Source organism: Chiloscyllium plagiosum, chromosome 3, assembly GCF_004010195.1.
Source record: "Chiloscyllium plagiosum isolate BGI_BamShark_2017 chromosome 3, ASM401019v2, whole genome shotgun sequence".
Classification (NCBI taxonomy): Eukaryota; Metazoa; Chordata; class Chondrichthyes; order Orectolobiformes; family Hemiscylliidae; genus Chiloscyllium; species Chiloscyllium plagiosum.
In genome coordinates this window covers 6,982,460-6,998,975 of record NC_057712.1, presented here as the reverse complement: position 1 = coordinate 6,998,975, position 16,516 = coordinate 6,982,460, and the positions used below count along the sequence as shown (strand labels likewise).

The 16,516-nt window shown below is 38.3% G+C and overlaps 1 protein-coding gene across 10 annotated transcripts in view; it reads left to right on the top strand.

Moving 5' to 3' along the window:
* Positions 1-16,516, top strand: part of LOC122540667 (pumilio homolog 2-like) — a 109,252-nt gene that overhangs the window by 56,944 nt on the left and 35,792 nt on the right. For 4 of the 10 annotated variants that reach the window (XM_043676723.1, XM_043676766.1, XM_043676708.1 and 1 more), the window contains 5 exons: positions 3,251-3,539; positions 8,466-8,559; positions 12,345-12,470; positions 15,243-15,388; positions 15,686-15,821. In XM_043676723.1, coding sequence (XP_043532658.1) covers positions 3,251-3,539; positions 8,466-8,559; positions 12,345-12,470; positions 15,243-15,388; positions 15,686-15,821 — 791 coding nt within the window. The remainder of the gene's footprint in view (positions 1-3,250; positions 3,540-8,465; positions 8,560-12,344; positions 12,471-15,242; positions 15,389-15,685; positions 15,822-16,516) is intronic. The other 6 variants (XM_043676758.1, XM_043676743.1, XM_043676748.1 and 3 more) reach the window with 4 other exon arrangements.

The window sequence follows — 16,516 nt, the reverse complement described above, 5'->3', positions numbered from 1 at the left end:
TTCCTGCGATGTAGAGGAAAAGATAGCAAAGCTAATTCTGGATTAGAGCAAGAGTAACATGAGGTGGGCACAATTGAAATGTGGAGCTTATTCAAGGAACAGCTATTGCGTGTCCTTGATAATTATGTACCTGTCAGGCAGGGAGGAAGAGGCCAAGGGAGGGAGCCATGGTTTACTAAAGAAGTTGAATCTCTTGTCAAGAGGAAGAAGTTGGTTTATGTTAGGAAAGTTTAGGGTGCATGAGAGTTACAAGTTAGCCAGGAAAGACCTAAAGAGAGAGCTGAGCAGAGCCAGGAAGGGACATGAGAAATCATTGGCAGAAATGACCAAGGCAAACCTTAAAGCTTTCTACAGGTATATCAGGAATAAAAGAATGACTTAGAGAAAGATTAGGGCCAATCAAGGATAGTAATGGGAAGTTGTGTGTGGAGTCACAGGAGATAGGGGAAGTGCTAAATGAATATTTTTCGTCAGGAGAATACTGAGATACAAGCTACTCGACTACATAGGATTGCGGTTCACGAGGAGGTGTTAGCAATTCTGGAAAGTGTGAAAATAGAAAACTCCTCTGGGCTGGATGGGATTTATCCTCATTCTCTGGGAAGCCAGGGAAGAGATTGCAGCGCCTTTGGCTTTGATCTTTATGATGTCATTGTCTACAGGAATGGTGCCAGAAGACTGGAGGATAGCAAATGTTGTCCCCTTGTTCAAGAAGGAGAGTAGAGACAACCTTGGTAATTATAGAGCAGTGAGCCTTTCCTCAGTTGTGGGTAAAGTGTTGGAAAAGGTTGTAAGAGATAGGATTTATAATCATCTAGAGATGAATAAGTTGATTAGGGATAGTTAACATGGTTTTGTGAAGGGTAGGTCATGCTTCACAACCTTATTGAGTTCTTTGAGATGATGACCAAACAGGTGGATGAGGGTAAAGTGGTTGATGTGTATATGGATTTCAGTAAGGTATTCAATAAGGTTCCCCTTGGTAGGCTGTTGCACAAAATACAGAGACATGGGGTTGAGGGTGATCTGGTGATTTAGATCAGAAATTGGCGAGCTGAAAGAAGACAGAAGGTGGTGGTTGATGGGAAATGTTCATCCTGGAGTTTAGTTGTTAGTGGTGTACTGCAAGGATCTGTTTTGGGGCTACTGCTGTTTGTCATTTTTGTAAATGACCTAGATGAGGGCATGGAGGGATGGGTTAGTAAATTTGCATATGACACGAAGGTCGATGGAGTTGTGGACAGTGCTGAAGGATGTTACAGGTTACAGAGGGACATACATAAGCTACAGAGCTGCGCTGAGAGGTGGCAAATGGCGTTCAATGCGGAAAAGTGTGAGTTTATTCACTTTGGAAGGAGCAACAGGAATGCAGAGTACTGGGCTAATGGTAAGATTCTTGGATGAGCAGAGAGTTCTCAGTGTCCATGTACATAGATCCCTGAAAGTTGCCACCCAGGTTGATGGGGTTGTTAAGAAGGCATATGGTGTGTTAGCTTTTATTGCGAGAGGGATTGAGTTTCGGAGCCACAAGGTCATGCAGCTGTGCAAAGCTCTGGTGCAGCCGCGCTTGCATACAGTTCTGGTCACCGCATTATAGGAAGGATGTGGAAGCTTTGGATAGGGTTCAGAGGTGATTTACTAAGATGTTGCCTGATATGGAGGGAAGGTCTTACGAGATAAGGCTGAGGGGCATGAGGTTGTTTTCGTTAGTGAGAAGAAGGTTGAGAGGTGACTGACTTGAGACATATAAGATAATCAGAGGGTTAGATAGGTTGGACAGTGAGAGCCTTTTTCCTTGGATGGTGATGGCTAGCACTAGGGGACATAACTTTAAACTGAGGGGTGATGGATATAGGACAGATGTTAGTTTCTTTACTCAGTATTAGGGGTGTGGAACGCCTTGCCTGCAACAGTAGTAGACTCGCCAACTTTAATGGCACTTAAATGATCCATTGGATAAACGCATGGATGATAATAGAATAGCATAGGATAGATGTGCTTCAGATTGGTTCCATAGGTCGGCGTAAAATCGAGGGCCGAAGGGCCTGTACTGCATTGTAGTGTTCTATGTTCTGTAAATGGAGGAACTGATTATTTAAATGGCTAGCTGCCTCCAAGGATCATGACCTGCTTGCAGTTCCATCCCTGAGAAAATAGGAAGTACAGTTTTTGGGTTCAAAAGTTAGGACTTCCATTTGCTTCCACTATTTTCTCCTTCACAGAAAGACCCTCTGATGTGACAAAACTCTGGCCCAATATTTGAACTCTGCATTGGTTATTTGATTGCTGCTGCTGATATAAAGAATTCCCCAACGGACATGAGAAGTTTGTTAAGATTTGAAAGCACCGCATTACTCTTGGATAACTACATAACGTGAAATTTTTAACAAAGCTTTAGTGATCTCTTGAATGATGGTGATAACTGAATTTGGAGCCAAATGAATGAAGACTGTTCAATGAATTGAATCCTATGCACAAAATATCCACTGTCCTGTCTACCTTCCTTCAAGGTCTTTTCTGATTGGATGAAAATATGTAGCAAATGAGGTTCATAGTATTTTCAAAGGAATGAAATTCCTAGCTTGGATGGAAGGTTTTCTTTTTGAGGATTGAAGGCAGAAGGAGGTAAAGAGAATTAGGTCTTGACCCACTGTGACTGGGTGTGCAAATCATCCTTGAACTTGAGATTTACTGATGTCAGGGCATGACTCGTGATACGTGAAATATATCGTGCAAGGAAATACTGTGTTTGTTCCATCAGTTTCTTTGCCACTGTAAATAAGTAAGAGCAGTTATATATTAGGTTAAAAATTACACAACACCGCAGGTTTATTTGGGAGCACTAGCAGAAATGACATCACCCACCTTAAGAAACCAAGACCTATAAATAGAGAGGCGGGACCTACCACCAGTGTTCCACTGGAGACTCTGAGATGTTACGTAGTATGGTGACGAAACGTCTGAAAACAAACCTTCAAGCTCAGCGAGCTAACTTACTTAGCAGTTATACATTTCTAATTTGGATTTGACTAGGTAAATTGAAAACACATGGAAACCCCTTTTATGTCCAAAAAACATTTGAAGTGATGTTTATCTGTTGTCGAAGTATTGACACCATGACCATTAAATAATATTGTAAGGAAATTCCATAATTCGTTGTTGTTGACTACTTTTTAAAACATTATGTTGAGAAGTGTATGTATGCGCACACATGTGCTGCATTTAACAAAAAGCTATAAACCCACATCTGTATTTTTATGCTGCACAGCCGAACTCCTGGAAGCCGTCAAGCCTCTCCCACTGAAGTGGCTGAACGCCTGGGTCCTAACCAGAACACTTCAGAAGGTTTAGGCCAATTGGCCAATGCCACAGCAAGTAAACCACCTGGAGAAGAGTTTCATAATTCTGACTCTCAGACTTTAGACACCATTGAGGCTGCAGTTAGCCTAAATCACTTACAGTTTGACTATTCGGGCAATCAAGTATCCATGGACTCATCAGCTGCTGTAGGTCTTTTTGACTACAGCTCCCAGCATCAGGTTAGTCCTTATAGATGAGTGATTCGGTGTTTGCTTTCCTGTGAGATTAAGCATCATGTACAGAATTGAACAATTGAAAAATGAATTAAAATGTTCTGAGGCGCAAAACCTTTGCGACAGCCTGGCAAAGACTGGTGCTATAGCTAATCACATAGATTTAAATAAAGCAAAGTTTCTTGCTATTTAAAGATTTTCAACAGTTCTGAAGTTTGGTGCCTCTTTTCCCACCCACTTCTCTGCTCAAAAATGTCCAAACATTTAACCGGGATATTAAATTTTGTCAGACTTCCAAGAACCTAATTCGAATCAGAAACATTATCATCGTTTGAAATTCTTCCAGCTCCATAGGTGTACTACATTCCTTGTTTGAGCCATATGGTGAGTACTTGCCCTTTTGCTAAGAAATTGACAAGTGGCATTTCTCGCCTCGTACATCGGAAAATGCTACTAGACAATATTCCAGAGCTGTGTTATTGACAGAATGCAATATTGAGTTTTTTAAAAAAAACATGTGTACTTCAGTTTTTATTGAGTTTGTTATTTTTATATCTTAACTTGCAAAAAAAAAAGCATTTAAATTGTATCTTGTCTTAACTTGGCCTGCAATCAATTCCTTGATGCATTGCAATAAATTATTTTTTTGTACTGAAAACAAAAGATGCTGGAAATCACAATGGGTCAGGAAGCATCCATGGAGAGCAAGCTAACGTTTTGAGTCTAGATGAGGTCAATTCTTTCAAAAGCTATACCTGAACCAAAATTGGCAGAAATGGAGATCAAGTAAAACGTTCTTTTGTTCTTTTCCTTGTCAATCATAAACAATTTAAGAATGGTGAGATTTATAGCAACCCATATATAATATATGTTTATCTTCCTTTTTATGCTTGGAATAGCACAGCTTTTCTTGATTTTATTTTTATTCCTTTCTTGGATGGTTATTGACACAGTTTGACTTCTCCCTTTACCAATCATTTAAGGAAATTTGGCATAAACTAATTGCTGCTTAATCTTTCCTTCAAGATTGGTCAAGAGAGATGCAAAACACTGCCAAGTCAATCACTTGAGAAAATTTGGCAGAAAACCAATACTGCTTACTTGCATTTGCATTGCATTGTTTATCATCAAACTGCATTTTCCATTTGGTGCATTCCTTCCTCAAGAATAAATCGGGTTTTGCCTTGTAAAGTCTTGATCCATCATCGTTTCATCTGTCACACTTCAGGTCTTGCAGTCTGGGCAGGGAAGTGAAAAGTGTCTTTGAGTATTGGCAAATTTAACAAAAAGATTTCACTGATGTATCACTGATTAAGATTCAGCAAAAAGAAGGATTGCTTCTCTTTGACCAAATTTTAAATTTTGACTTATGGTATCATTTCTCAAGATAAGTAATCTAATTATGTGTAAATAGTGTAAGCTATGAAATAAATGCACTATGCGTATGTGGGTAAAGTAAGAAGTAATCATACTACTTAAGGTTTATCTTACTATATAAAGGTAAGAGTTTGAAAACTTGCACTGACAATGATACTGGTGAGATAGGTGGAGTAAGCTGCATAAAATAAACTGGATGGAGTACTGTACAAAGCAATGGCAAATAGAAAAAAATAGCATTTTATTTCAAAAGCTTATATACAAAGGAGATCCCTATCAAAATGTTTGTGTGGCCAGACCGCCTTCAGGTTATAGTATGGTTTTGTATTGTCATCAATCGCAGTGATTTCTAGTTCAAAATTGAAAAAATAAGAAATATGCTTTTGTGTCAGTGTAGGTGAAAGCAGTTGTGTAGATTTAGTATCATACATTGGGCTTTCTTGCAGTTAGTACTTAATTCAGTTGATCAACACCTGCAGCATCACCAGAGTTTGTAAATATAGGCACGCTTTCAAGTAGATATTAAATAATTAATCACCACAAGGAGGGTTGTCAGGGTAAAAGTTATTGGCTGGTCTGATATCAGGAATTAGGGACCTTTATTTATGTGGCTGACTGGAGAAAGGAGTGGCATTCTCCTGATAGTGGAGGCGGCTAAGAGGAGATTTGATGGCAGAATCATGAATTGGTCTAATAAGAGTGCCCCCCCAGCCCCCCCACCACCCCGCACGCACGCACACCCTCCGTGACAGGAGGTCAGAGGATCCAGATTTAGGCAGATTGGTTAGAGAATCAGATGTGATGTGAGGACACAGTTTTATGCAGTAAGTTGTTGTGATCTTGAAGTGATAGTGGAAACATTAAGAGTTAACTTTCAGAGAAGATGTGGGCAACCACTTGAAGGGTGACATTTTCGGGGGATGGGGTAAGAGCATGGGAATGAGATTCATTGGGTTATTTGTTAAGAGTGTTCATACATTGGTTAGATGATCTCCCATATTATAATTCATACATTAATCATATAATTAAAAGCAAAACAACTCTAATGCTGTTGACAGTTTTTTTCTTTCGGGATGTCCAGTTTGTGCTCTGTCCCTCAGACTAGAACAATGCACTTACAGCTAATATTCTTGAAAGGTGCAGTTTACCTAATGTGTGGAGGCTTCATGTTTTTGCATGTTCAATTTCAATCGGTTATTTGCTTTGGCTCACATTTGACAAATCTATGTCCAGGTTAATTAATAGTTTTTATTTCATGTTGCCAGTATCTTCAGTAGCTCTTGTAGTTGATCCCTTACCAATGATTAACTATTTTTCATAGAGTTTAAATTTTCATGTGGGAATTAATTTAGTTTGCAAAAAGTGGGGTTGTCCATGACTTAGAAATTGTATTGTTCATGAAATTATTTTTGTTCATGAACACTTCACAATACTTTTTGATGTGTTGCATATTTTCCTGCTATGCACACATTATATTTTCTGATTTGTACCCCTCTTATGTAAGCATATTCAGTCTTTATCATTTTGTTCTTTGTTCCTGAAATCAATTTAGGACTTCATCTTGCAAAGTTCCCCAGTAATTGTAGACCAAGCTCCTTCAGTTACTTGACTGTAAAAGACTTTTTTTTATTGTGTATATGATCATGACTGGTTAGGCCAACATTTGTCATCAACATTGCTTCTATATAAATGGAGAATACAAGACAAAGAGAAACTAAGTTTCAAGTACTCACTTCTATATTTTATGGAGGTGGTGGCATAGTAGTAAAGTCACTGGACTGGTTAACTCTTAACTGCCCTCTGGGCAATTAGGGGTGGGCAAGAAATGCTGACCTGACCAGCAACACCCACATGACATAAACACATTTTAAAAAATATTTAAGTTGCACACAAGAATAATTGTTATAGCTTACAAAAAAAACACTAAACCAACTGGGTTAGCATGACTCAAGCAGAAAAAGCCACATCAAGCTCATCTGTAAAATTATAATATTGAATGACATTTAAGATGTAACCTGTTGTCAAAATTCAGTGGGTTAACACAAAACACTGCCATTCCTCTTTACAGATAAACTTGAGAGACATTTTTCACCAATTTCCTCTTCCTTTGGTTTGTTTTTTTCCCTTTAAAATTACTGTTGTTTGACATATCCTTGATGCAACCTTGATATAAATTTCATTTAAGGATAGTGACAAAAGTACTGTTTGAAGGTTTTATCAGTTATATATGTTGGCTATACTGTTTCTTGATTACGTTTACCTCACAGTAACTTTCAGGGATTGCTTCAACGTTTGCTTCAAACATGATCTGGCAGTCGTTATTTTGGAGTTGCAATTGACTAAGTCACAAAATAAGCATTTTGATTTAGGTGAAGGACGAAACAAATGACATTCTCATCCAATATTTGAAAATTATTTTTCCATGATAAGGAACCTCAGTTGTTAAAAGGAAATAAGATAATGTTACTGATTTTAAAAATAAATTTAAAAGAATAATAATTATGCAGAGCTGTTTTCCGAAAGCATATTCCTTTATCTTGTGAATCCATGGGAAGAATATTACCTGCCAGAGTTGCAGGGGCAGAGGTGGGGCAGGATGGTAACATGCTGGAAATGTTTACCACTAATGAATCGGCAGTGGCCTGACTGCACACCCTGCTTGCTTGGTCCATTTAAAAATGTATTTATTGCTCATTCTTCCAAGAGTGTTTTAAAATGTTGTCCCTGCTGCCTCAGCTTTGGCTGTCTTCCCATTTTCAGCATCTTAATTGCCTTCTGTCAGTATCATGAGGCAAATCTTTCAGCCTTGCCCCCGTGCATGTCGGTCACTTGAAAGCCACTCCTGTGATGGGAACTCCTCCACTTGCCAAAACCTCACCTTTTGACTACATATTCAGCATATAAATTAACTCTGCAGTTAGCTCATGAATTAACTCTTGACAACCTTCACCTTGAACCATGTGAATTAGCATTATTACCTTAAAATGTTTTTTAACTTTAAATTGAGTTTGGCAGAAGAAAAGAGTAATTGAGCATTAGAATGTGGGAACAGGGGAATCATCTGGAACTGATTATGTTTTTTGTACAATATAATTCTTCACGTTAAATTTGTTAAGTATTAAGTTTAGCACTGACTTTTAAAAATACAGAGAAAATAGATAAAAGTAGAAACTGACTGTCAAAATCTGTTTCTGAAAGTCATCCACTCTCTGATGCTTTCAAATGAATAACTGCTGTCCTACTAGGATTGAGTTATAATAAAGCTAAGACTTCTCCTCTTTCTCACCTGTCTTGCCATTTACTAAATACTGACAAGCTCACCATGTTTCGCCCTTGCTGAACTGTTCCTGTAATGCTACCAGCTTGTACTTTTCTATTCAACTATATTCCAGTGCTGTTTTATTAGATGCTTGCAATGTGATGTGTTTTGGATTGGTGGTTTCGCACTTCCTTCTACTGTGGTTCAGGTGCATGCAATTCTTGAAGAAGCAGTGGGAGAAAATGTTGGTGTGTTTTGCTGTTGATCTGTACATTGTTTATAATTGTGCATTGCAGCTCTTCCAACGGCAAAATGCAATGACAGTACAACAGCTAACTGCAGCCCAACAGCAACAGTACGCATTGGCGGCAGCCCAGCAGCCACATATAGGTAAGGAACAAGAATTATCTGTTCAGTCAGTGGTTGGTCAAGTAAAGCAAAATGAAAATACTTCTCCCTTAACAAAGGTAGCTCTTGAGAAAAAAATGTTTATTTTGAATATATGTCCAAGTGATTCTGACAGTTTTACAATGGTTAGTATATACTTTGTATATAATGCTCTTGAATGAAAACATTAATTTGCTCAAGTGCAGTAGATTGCCTTTTGTTTATTTTAGAAGCTTTCTGATTTTTTTGACATATCTTTAGAAGATTAAAAGTAGTTCAAAGTTTGTGAGAAGATTTGTAGCTCAGGTGCTCGTTGTTGTGGTTCTGTTCGCCGAGCTGGGAATTTGTGTTGCAGACGTTTCGTCCCCTGTCTAGGTACCATCCTCAGTGCTTGGGAGCCTCCTGTGAAGCGCTTCTGTGATGTTTCCTCCGGCATTTATAGTGGACATACTACTATAAATGCCAGAGGAAACATCACAGAAGCACTTCACATGAGGCTTCCAAGCACTGAGGATGTCACCTAGATAGGGGACGAAATGTCTGCAACATAAATTCCCAGCTCGGCGAACAGAACCACAACACTAAAAGTAGTGTTTTTTGACTGACAAACTCATTTGTTTGTAATTAAATAACAATAGCAGTAACCAGGCTGTCTTTTAATCTTTCAAAGTAGTGTTCAAACACCGACAAGTTGGCCTGTTAAGAAAAAAATAGCAGTAACCAGGTTGCGATGTTAACCTGCTTGTTTCTTTACAGTGTAAAACCATTATTAAATAATGAATCACCCTTATAGTACGTTTAACAAACCAAGTATGTATTTGTAATAAATATTGTGTTGGTTAATGCACATAACTATTAAATGCAAGAATAATATAGTTTGGCTAAATCATCATCGTGTAAATAAAAGCATTACAGAAGTTTGTAGTTAGTAAACAAACAGGTTATTTTGTTGCTCAAACTTCGCACTAACAGTTTAGACTCTGGAATATGCAGTACAGTTTCAGTATTTGCAGATGACTCCAAATACAAATGAAAAACATGGCAGCATATAAAATCTGAATAAACTTGCAGAGAAGCATGTATTTGGCAAATCAATTTCAACGTAGTTAAGGGTGAGGTGGTACATTTTGGGTAGAATAAATAATGAAGCTGCATATTGTTTGGATAATATGAACAGGGTGGAGGAACAAAGAGATCTAGAGCAAAAATAGAGATTAAAGTTAACAAAGCCACCTTAACAAAAAAGAAAGCAATGATATTCATTTATAAGTCAATAGTTAGGGGATTTAAAGATAACTTGTATAAAACCTTGGTTAGACTGTACTTGGAATACTGTGCATGTGATGAGGTGCATTGATGAAGCTGTAGTTTTAATGGGTTGGTAGCAGAACTGGGAGATTAAAACATCAAAAAAAACTGAATTCGATAAAGCTCTTTTTTTCGAAAAGGCCAAGTGGTTGCTTGATTGAGAAGGTAATAAAAGTATGTAAATGTGGCTAATTGTGTCGACCTCAAAGTCGTGATGGAAACTTGAAGACTGTTTTATACTGACCATCATTCGCCCTGGTCGACCCCCTGTAGTGACAGTATAGTTCTTATCAATAAATCACCCTTGGGCTTCAAGCATTTTCTTTTATCTTTCATCTTGTTCTACCTCTCTGTCCTTTAAAATACTCATTCTGTGCCACTCAATACCACAGCAAGTTTTCTAACCAAGATTACTTCCAAATCTAAGCCTCTGCAGCAAGCAGTTTCTTATCCTTGATGGATTCGCCTTCTGTTTAGCTCATTGCATTTACTGTCCTCTTATGTTCACTGATTTTCTGTTCTCCCTTTGTGTCCCGGACGCAGCCACCTCTCATCAAATCAAGTGGCCTGTTGTTTTTGTTGTCTTTTTCTTTAAGGATGTCTCTTGTCAATTCCTTGCATTACTCTTCACATAAATCTCTCTTCTCCCTCAACTCCACTGCTTTTATATTGAGAAAATTTTTACTCTAAGGCACTTACAGCTATATATTCAATTGCCTCTTGGCTTTTCACTCGTTTCTGCAGCTATCAATCTGGTCAGTTTTGCTCTCACCTTTAATGCACTTGTCATTTTAATTACTTTCTTTTATTGCCCTGATTATTCACCTGATACTACATTCTTCTTTTCCTTAAGTCTGAGAATTGCAAGCTTGAACATTTTATGGTGGTTTAGCCATTAGCACCATATCTAGCTGCACTGCAAAGCACTATCTGGTCCTGCAGACCTTTGCCAAAACTGCTCACTATTCCAGGATTATCAGAGAATGCAAAGATAATGAGGCTTTTTCTCCACTGAAACCTCCTTAAACCCTCCTGCTGGAGTCAACGTCGGCATTGTCCAATCAGCCTACGTCTTTGTAATTAATATTTAGACCATCTGTCCAGTTGCCTGACCAATTTTGTCCTTTCAGTCCACTGATCCCCTGTACTTGCTCTGAACTTTCTCTAATTTTCATCCATCTAGCATCATGTCCTCCAAGCTCATCTTGTCAATGGAAGTTACTTGTTGCTTCCTTGACGTCATTTACACTGAGGAAAGTAGCAGAATTGCATCTAAATGAAAGCTAAATAAGCACAAGAGAAAGGAAAAGAAGTTTGCAATGGTGGATTTATATGAAAAATGGAAGCAAGCTTTTATGAAACATAAATGTCAGCATAGGCTAAATACCCTGGTTACATATTATGGGCATAGTTACCACATTCATGAAAATCAGAGCAAACACAAGCAATTTGAAAGTCGTGAATAATAATTGACCACTATGCAAAATCTTCAGTGCTATTTGTCTCCTTGTTTGGATTAAAATGTCACTATGGCAAAATAGTTATACGGTATTGAAGAAGTGAAATAATACTGCATTCTTAATTCCATGTGACTCTCGATCATTTAGCAAGCAACTTAGCTATGCAATGTGTTAGCTTACTTGCACAACCTCCACATGAAAAGGATATTGGTTTTAGCTGTGGGACTGAGAAAGTTGGAAGGGAGTGGAGCAAAATGGTTGTTGCTCTTTCAAGATGATTTTGTCTGAATTGTTAAATAGTCCATTGTGAAGATTCTGCTGCAGACATTTTTCCTCTCATCCTCTTTCCCAATCTCCACACCCTGATCAACTGCATTTCTGTTCCATCCCCCACAAAGAAAAGCTGTGTTTACTATTTTTGTTTTCCTGGTGAGACCAATGACTCAAACAGGAGAAGCTATTGAATTTCATTTGAATTTTCTTTGATTTAATAAGTCATTAGTTACTGTAAAGTTCTATTTATTTTCACCAATCCAATATTGAATTCCTTTACACCAATATTGTTTAGTCTAGGAGTCCTGCTGTAATTCGCCAAACCCACTCTGTTGTGAAGCCTCGTGATTTTGAATTGAATTCTACTTAGAGTCCTCTTTTTTTTCTTAGCTTTGCATGAATACTGTCATTGTAAACTGGTTGTCTGGAGATTGGAAAATTACTTCAGTAGACGTTCCCACTCCGTTTTCTTCTTTTCTAATATCTGCTATACTTGCTGCCTCTTGTTAAATATATTTAGATTTTAAATTTGACCAAAATAATATGGTGCTGTGCCATTTTCAAAATAGATTTTCCATAATTTTGGCAATTGGAGAATATTGAATGCAGATTCTAAATTGCTGTTCAAAATTATGTTTATTTTTTGAGGGGTGAAGATGTTTCGAGGATAAGGAGAGGATTTTTAGAATATTAATTTCTAGATACTTCACAGCTGAAAGAAATATTAATACTTTTTATCTTAAACAGCAGGTGTGTTTTCCGCAGGCCTTGCTCCAGCTGCCTTTATGCCAAACCCATACATTATCAGTACAGCTCCACCGGGCACCGATCCTTACACTGCAGCAGGACTGGCTGCAGCAGCTACTTTAGCAGGTATTCAACAAGATGCTGTATATTATAAACAGAATAAACGAAAAGCTGCACGTCTACCAGGTAAAGGCTGCACCTGGTTTGACATTAAAACATACAGACCAGAAGACATTGGTTTCGGTTCATTATCTCTCTTCAGTTACATCTGAGTCATGCCAGTGGCTTAAAAAAAGCTAGAATTTATATCAGTAGCTTGGGCCAAGATGAGAAAAATGAATGAAGGATGTTTTTAATCGTTGTTTAGAGAGGATGAGAACGCATGAAGATAAGCCGGGCCTGTTCAACACAGGGAGTGAGCAGAGGGCTAATGGCGTGTTTTAAAGAGCAATTGTGTAGTGTAGGTGTGGTAGACAGTAATGCTGACTTGTGCTCTTAAAGAGTGCATCTCCAAAACTGAGTATAAAAGTCATCAATATTGATTGCACCACCAGACCTCAATTTATAATAGTTTTTAAATCTTTGACTTTTGTGATATAACATGGTTTCACTTAATGTTCATATAGGGTGTTATCTGTCATGCATCCAGAGCCATATCCTTTTATCATCTACATGAGGATGGCATTCACATCTAGTATCTCATCTGGCTCCTTTTTGAAAACTTGCAGCAAATTATTACTCCTTCCATGAGCCAACAACTTGTTTCAAAGATTCACAACTCTCCCTAAGGACAGTCTAGCACAAGAACTAGTTCTCTGCTTACAGAGCTATTAGTCTTAGCCCTGCTAATGACTAATCTGTTTGGTTTGAATTTCATTATGGGCTCAGTTCAATTTTGATGTTTGAAACACTCAATTAACCTCTTTGAAGTCACTGCTTCTCCAGACTGCATTTTTAAAAATATTCTCCCAACTGAGAGGCTTTGTATTGGTTTAATCTGATTGCCATTCTCTCAACTTCTTGAAAGGTACCCATATCATTTATGGCATGACAGGATTGAAAGCTTGCCATCTCATGTTCTGGATGGAATCTGATGAAAGCCTTCCCAGATATAGAATAATATTTATTATTTTGCAGTTAAATGCCCTGGCAATACATTATGGCATGCTTTTTAACCTGTCTAATAATCTCCCTGTAATGTTCTTAGATTTTTCGTGACTGATACACTGTAGGATGCAGGTCTTTCTTCCATTCTGAAACCATTCATCAAGTTTTCATGGTTTACGAATATGTGACATTGCCCTCAACTTAAAAAAAAAAAGCTTGCATGTATGCATCTTTCACAATTTCTAGGAGTTCCAGGTCATTTTGCAGTGAATTATGTTCAGGTTATAAGTTTGCTCATTGAGCTGATAGGTTTGTTTTCAGATGTTCGATCACCATGCTAGGTAACATCAGTGAGCCTCCGGTGAAGCGCTAGTGTTGTGTCCTGCTTTCTATTTATGTGTCTTGGTCTCTTAAGGTGGGTGGTATCATTTCTGGTTCTTAGAGGTTGGTAAATGGGATCCAAATCGATGTGTCTATTGATGGAGCTCCAATTTGAATGCCAGGCCTCTAGGAATTTCTGCCCGTGTCTCTATTCAGCCTGTCATAGGATAGATGTGTTGTCCCAGTCGAAGTGGTGCCTTCCTTCATCTGTATGTAAGGATACTAGTGATAGTGGGTCATGTATTTCTGAAGTGTAGATGCTGTTGCAGTAAGGGAAACAGGGTAGGAGAAAGTGAGGATTGCAGATGCTGGAGATCAGAGCTTAAAAATGTGTTGCTGGAAAAGCGCAGCAGGTCAGGCAGCATCAAAGGAACAGGAGAATCGACGTTTCGGGCATAAGCCCTGAGAAACAGGGTAGCCAATTTGTGCTTATCAAGGCCTCTCACACGGTAAGCGAATAAATGACATTGGAAGAACTTGCCCGCCTTCTATGAGTAGTCCTCTATTGTCTTTCAGAGAGTAGGCTGACATTTAAAGAAGAAACCTTCAGCTATGCAGTGCTGCATGGGAGTACAAGTGTGATTGTACTCAAACCTTTGGATTAGGACTTAAATCCATAATCTTCTGACTTTAAGACATAAATGAATAAAAAGGATCTTTATCTACATTAAAAATTACATCTGTCAGATGAAGATCCATTTTCCCATATTCTGCAGATCTTGCTGTATTCTATTTTTCACCATTAATGTCTCTTTCTCAAATTTTGAAACCTTGTTGTTTTTCATTGTAGGCAAGTAAACGCAGCCCAACATTTCAGAAGATGATATAACTGTTGAAGGGGATGGTGTAGAGTAGTCGCCATGCCAAAAAAAGAAAATTCTTCTCGGGAAAAAGTGTCCCCTGTATTGTAAAATCATAGGAAGACCTGCGTAAAGTATGTGAAATGATAGGTGGAACTGAGTGGCTAACTGCACATGGGTATCTAGTGGTCAGAGATAATGATTATATTGAAAATATTGAAACATCTCAATGTATTTCATATAATTACTTTTTGAAGTTTAATGACTTGTGCAGAAATGTTTGGTGTCAGTAGGTTCTTGGATCACATTGGAGTTGGATTTATTCCTATCTAAACTTCAACCAGTGTTTGCTGTGTGGTGATCAGAAGTGGGAAATCAAAAATTGTTTTCTCTGCTTCACACAGGGCACTGAAGATCTGTGCTACATTATCTGAAGTTTGAGATCAGATCTGGGATATCTATGGTACAGTTACTTAATAGACAAGCTCATCAAGTTTAGTTAGGAGGCTCCCAATGGCATGAATAAAGAATGCAAATCTAGTCAAGCTATTAAGCCAAGAAAACATCAGTGACTGTTGCTGATTCACCAGTGTGTGTGTTTTTGTGCTAGGCCCTACAGTTGTCCCCCCTCAGTATTATGGAGTTCCATGGAGCGTGTATCCAGCCAATCTGTTCCAACAGCAAACAGCTGCACCATCTGCAAATAATACTGCCAACCAGCAAGCTGCAACACAGGCACAGCAAGGGCAACAACAAGTATTTAATTCTAATTATTTCATGCTAGTTCATCCTTCAGTTACTATAATGGCTTGAAAAAATATGTATAAACATTGTATTGAATTCTCTACACTTATCAAGTTTAGTTTGATTTTGGGTGACTTGTTCATTGTTAATATTTGGGGGTGTTAGTCGTATTTGTATTGGGCAGCATTTTCTCTCATGTCCTGCTTTAATATTTGTATAAAATAAAGAGGAGGAGCTTCTCATCTGTTAAGTTTGGTTAACTGATATGTGTCACAACATGGTAAACCTTTCCTTGTTATTTGCTGTTAGGTATTGCGTGGCGGAAGTCAGCGTCCATTGACGCCAAGTCAGAGTCAACAAAGCCAACAAGCTGATTCATTGGCAGCAGCTGCTGCTGGCAATCCAGCTCTAGCTTTCAGTCAAGGTCTTGCTACAGGAATGCCAGGTACTTGAAATTTAGTTTGTTTACTTTTCAATAGCCCAGCCATTTATTATATGTAATACTTTTCTTCCAATCCTTCCATTATATAGTACCCACTCCGGGATACAATTTCATGGACCCTGAGAGATCTCCACTACATAATGGTTATGTTTGGAAGTTACTTCACTGTGGAGGGTATTACAGCTGTCCTCCCTTGCAATTTACATCCTCCTCTTCTCAATAAATAGCAGCAAGAACTGGACCCTTCAAATACCTTTACTTGTTCAGTGTGTCTTTGAAGCTTCATCAGGTTCTGGTTGAGATTGGCCAGACCACCAATGGAATTTGATCTTTGTTTCCTGATTTGGCTCAAGACTATGGTAGGTTTTCTATCTGAACATGAAGCAAACCCAGAAAAGGCTGTTCAGTCCATCAAGCTTCGTGTTTCACAGACAATGACTAATCTAATCATTTCATGAACTCTTATTGGTGGAAACGTATTCTGAATATTTTCGCTGTCAAATCCCTGCAGAATATCGTATGTTTTGATAACATCATCCTCATTCTTCAGAACTCTCATAGAGACCCAACGTGTTGAGCCATTCTTAATAAATCAAACACTTTATCCCAGGAATCAGCCGAATGAATCTCTTTTGAGCTGCTTCCAGTGGTAGTATGTATGGTTTTGGGGGACAAAAGCTGTGCACTATAATCCAGGT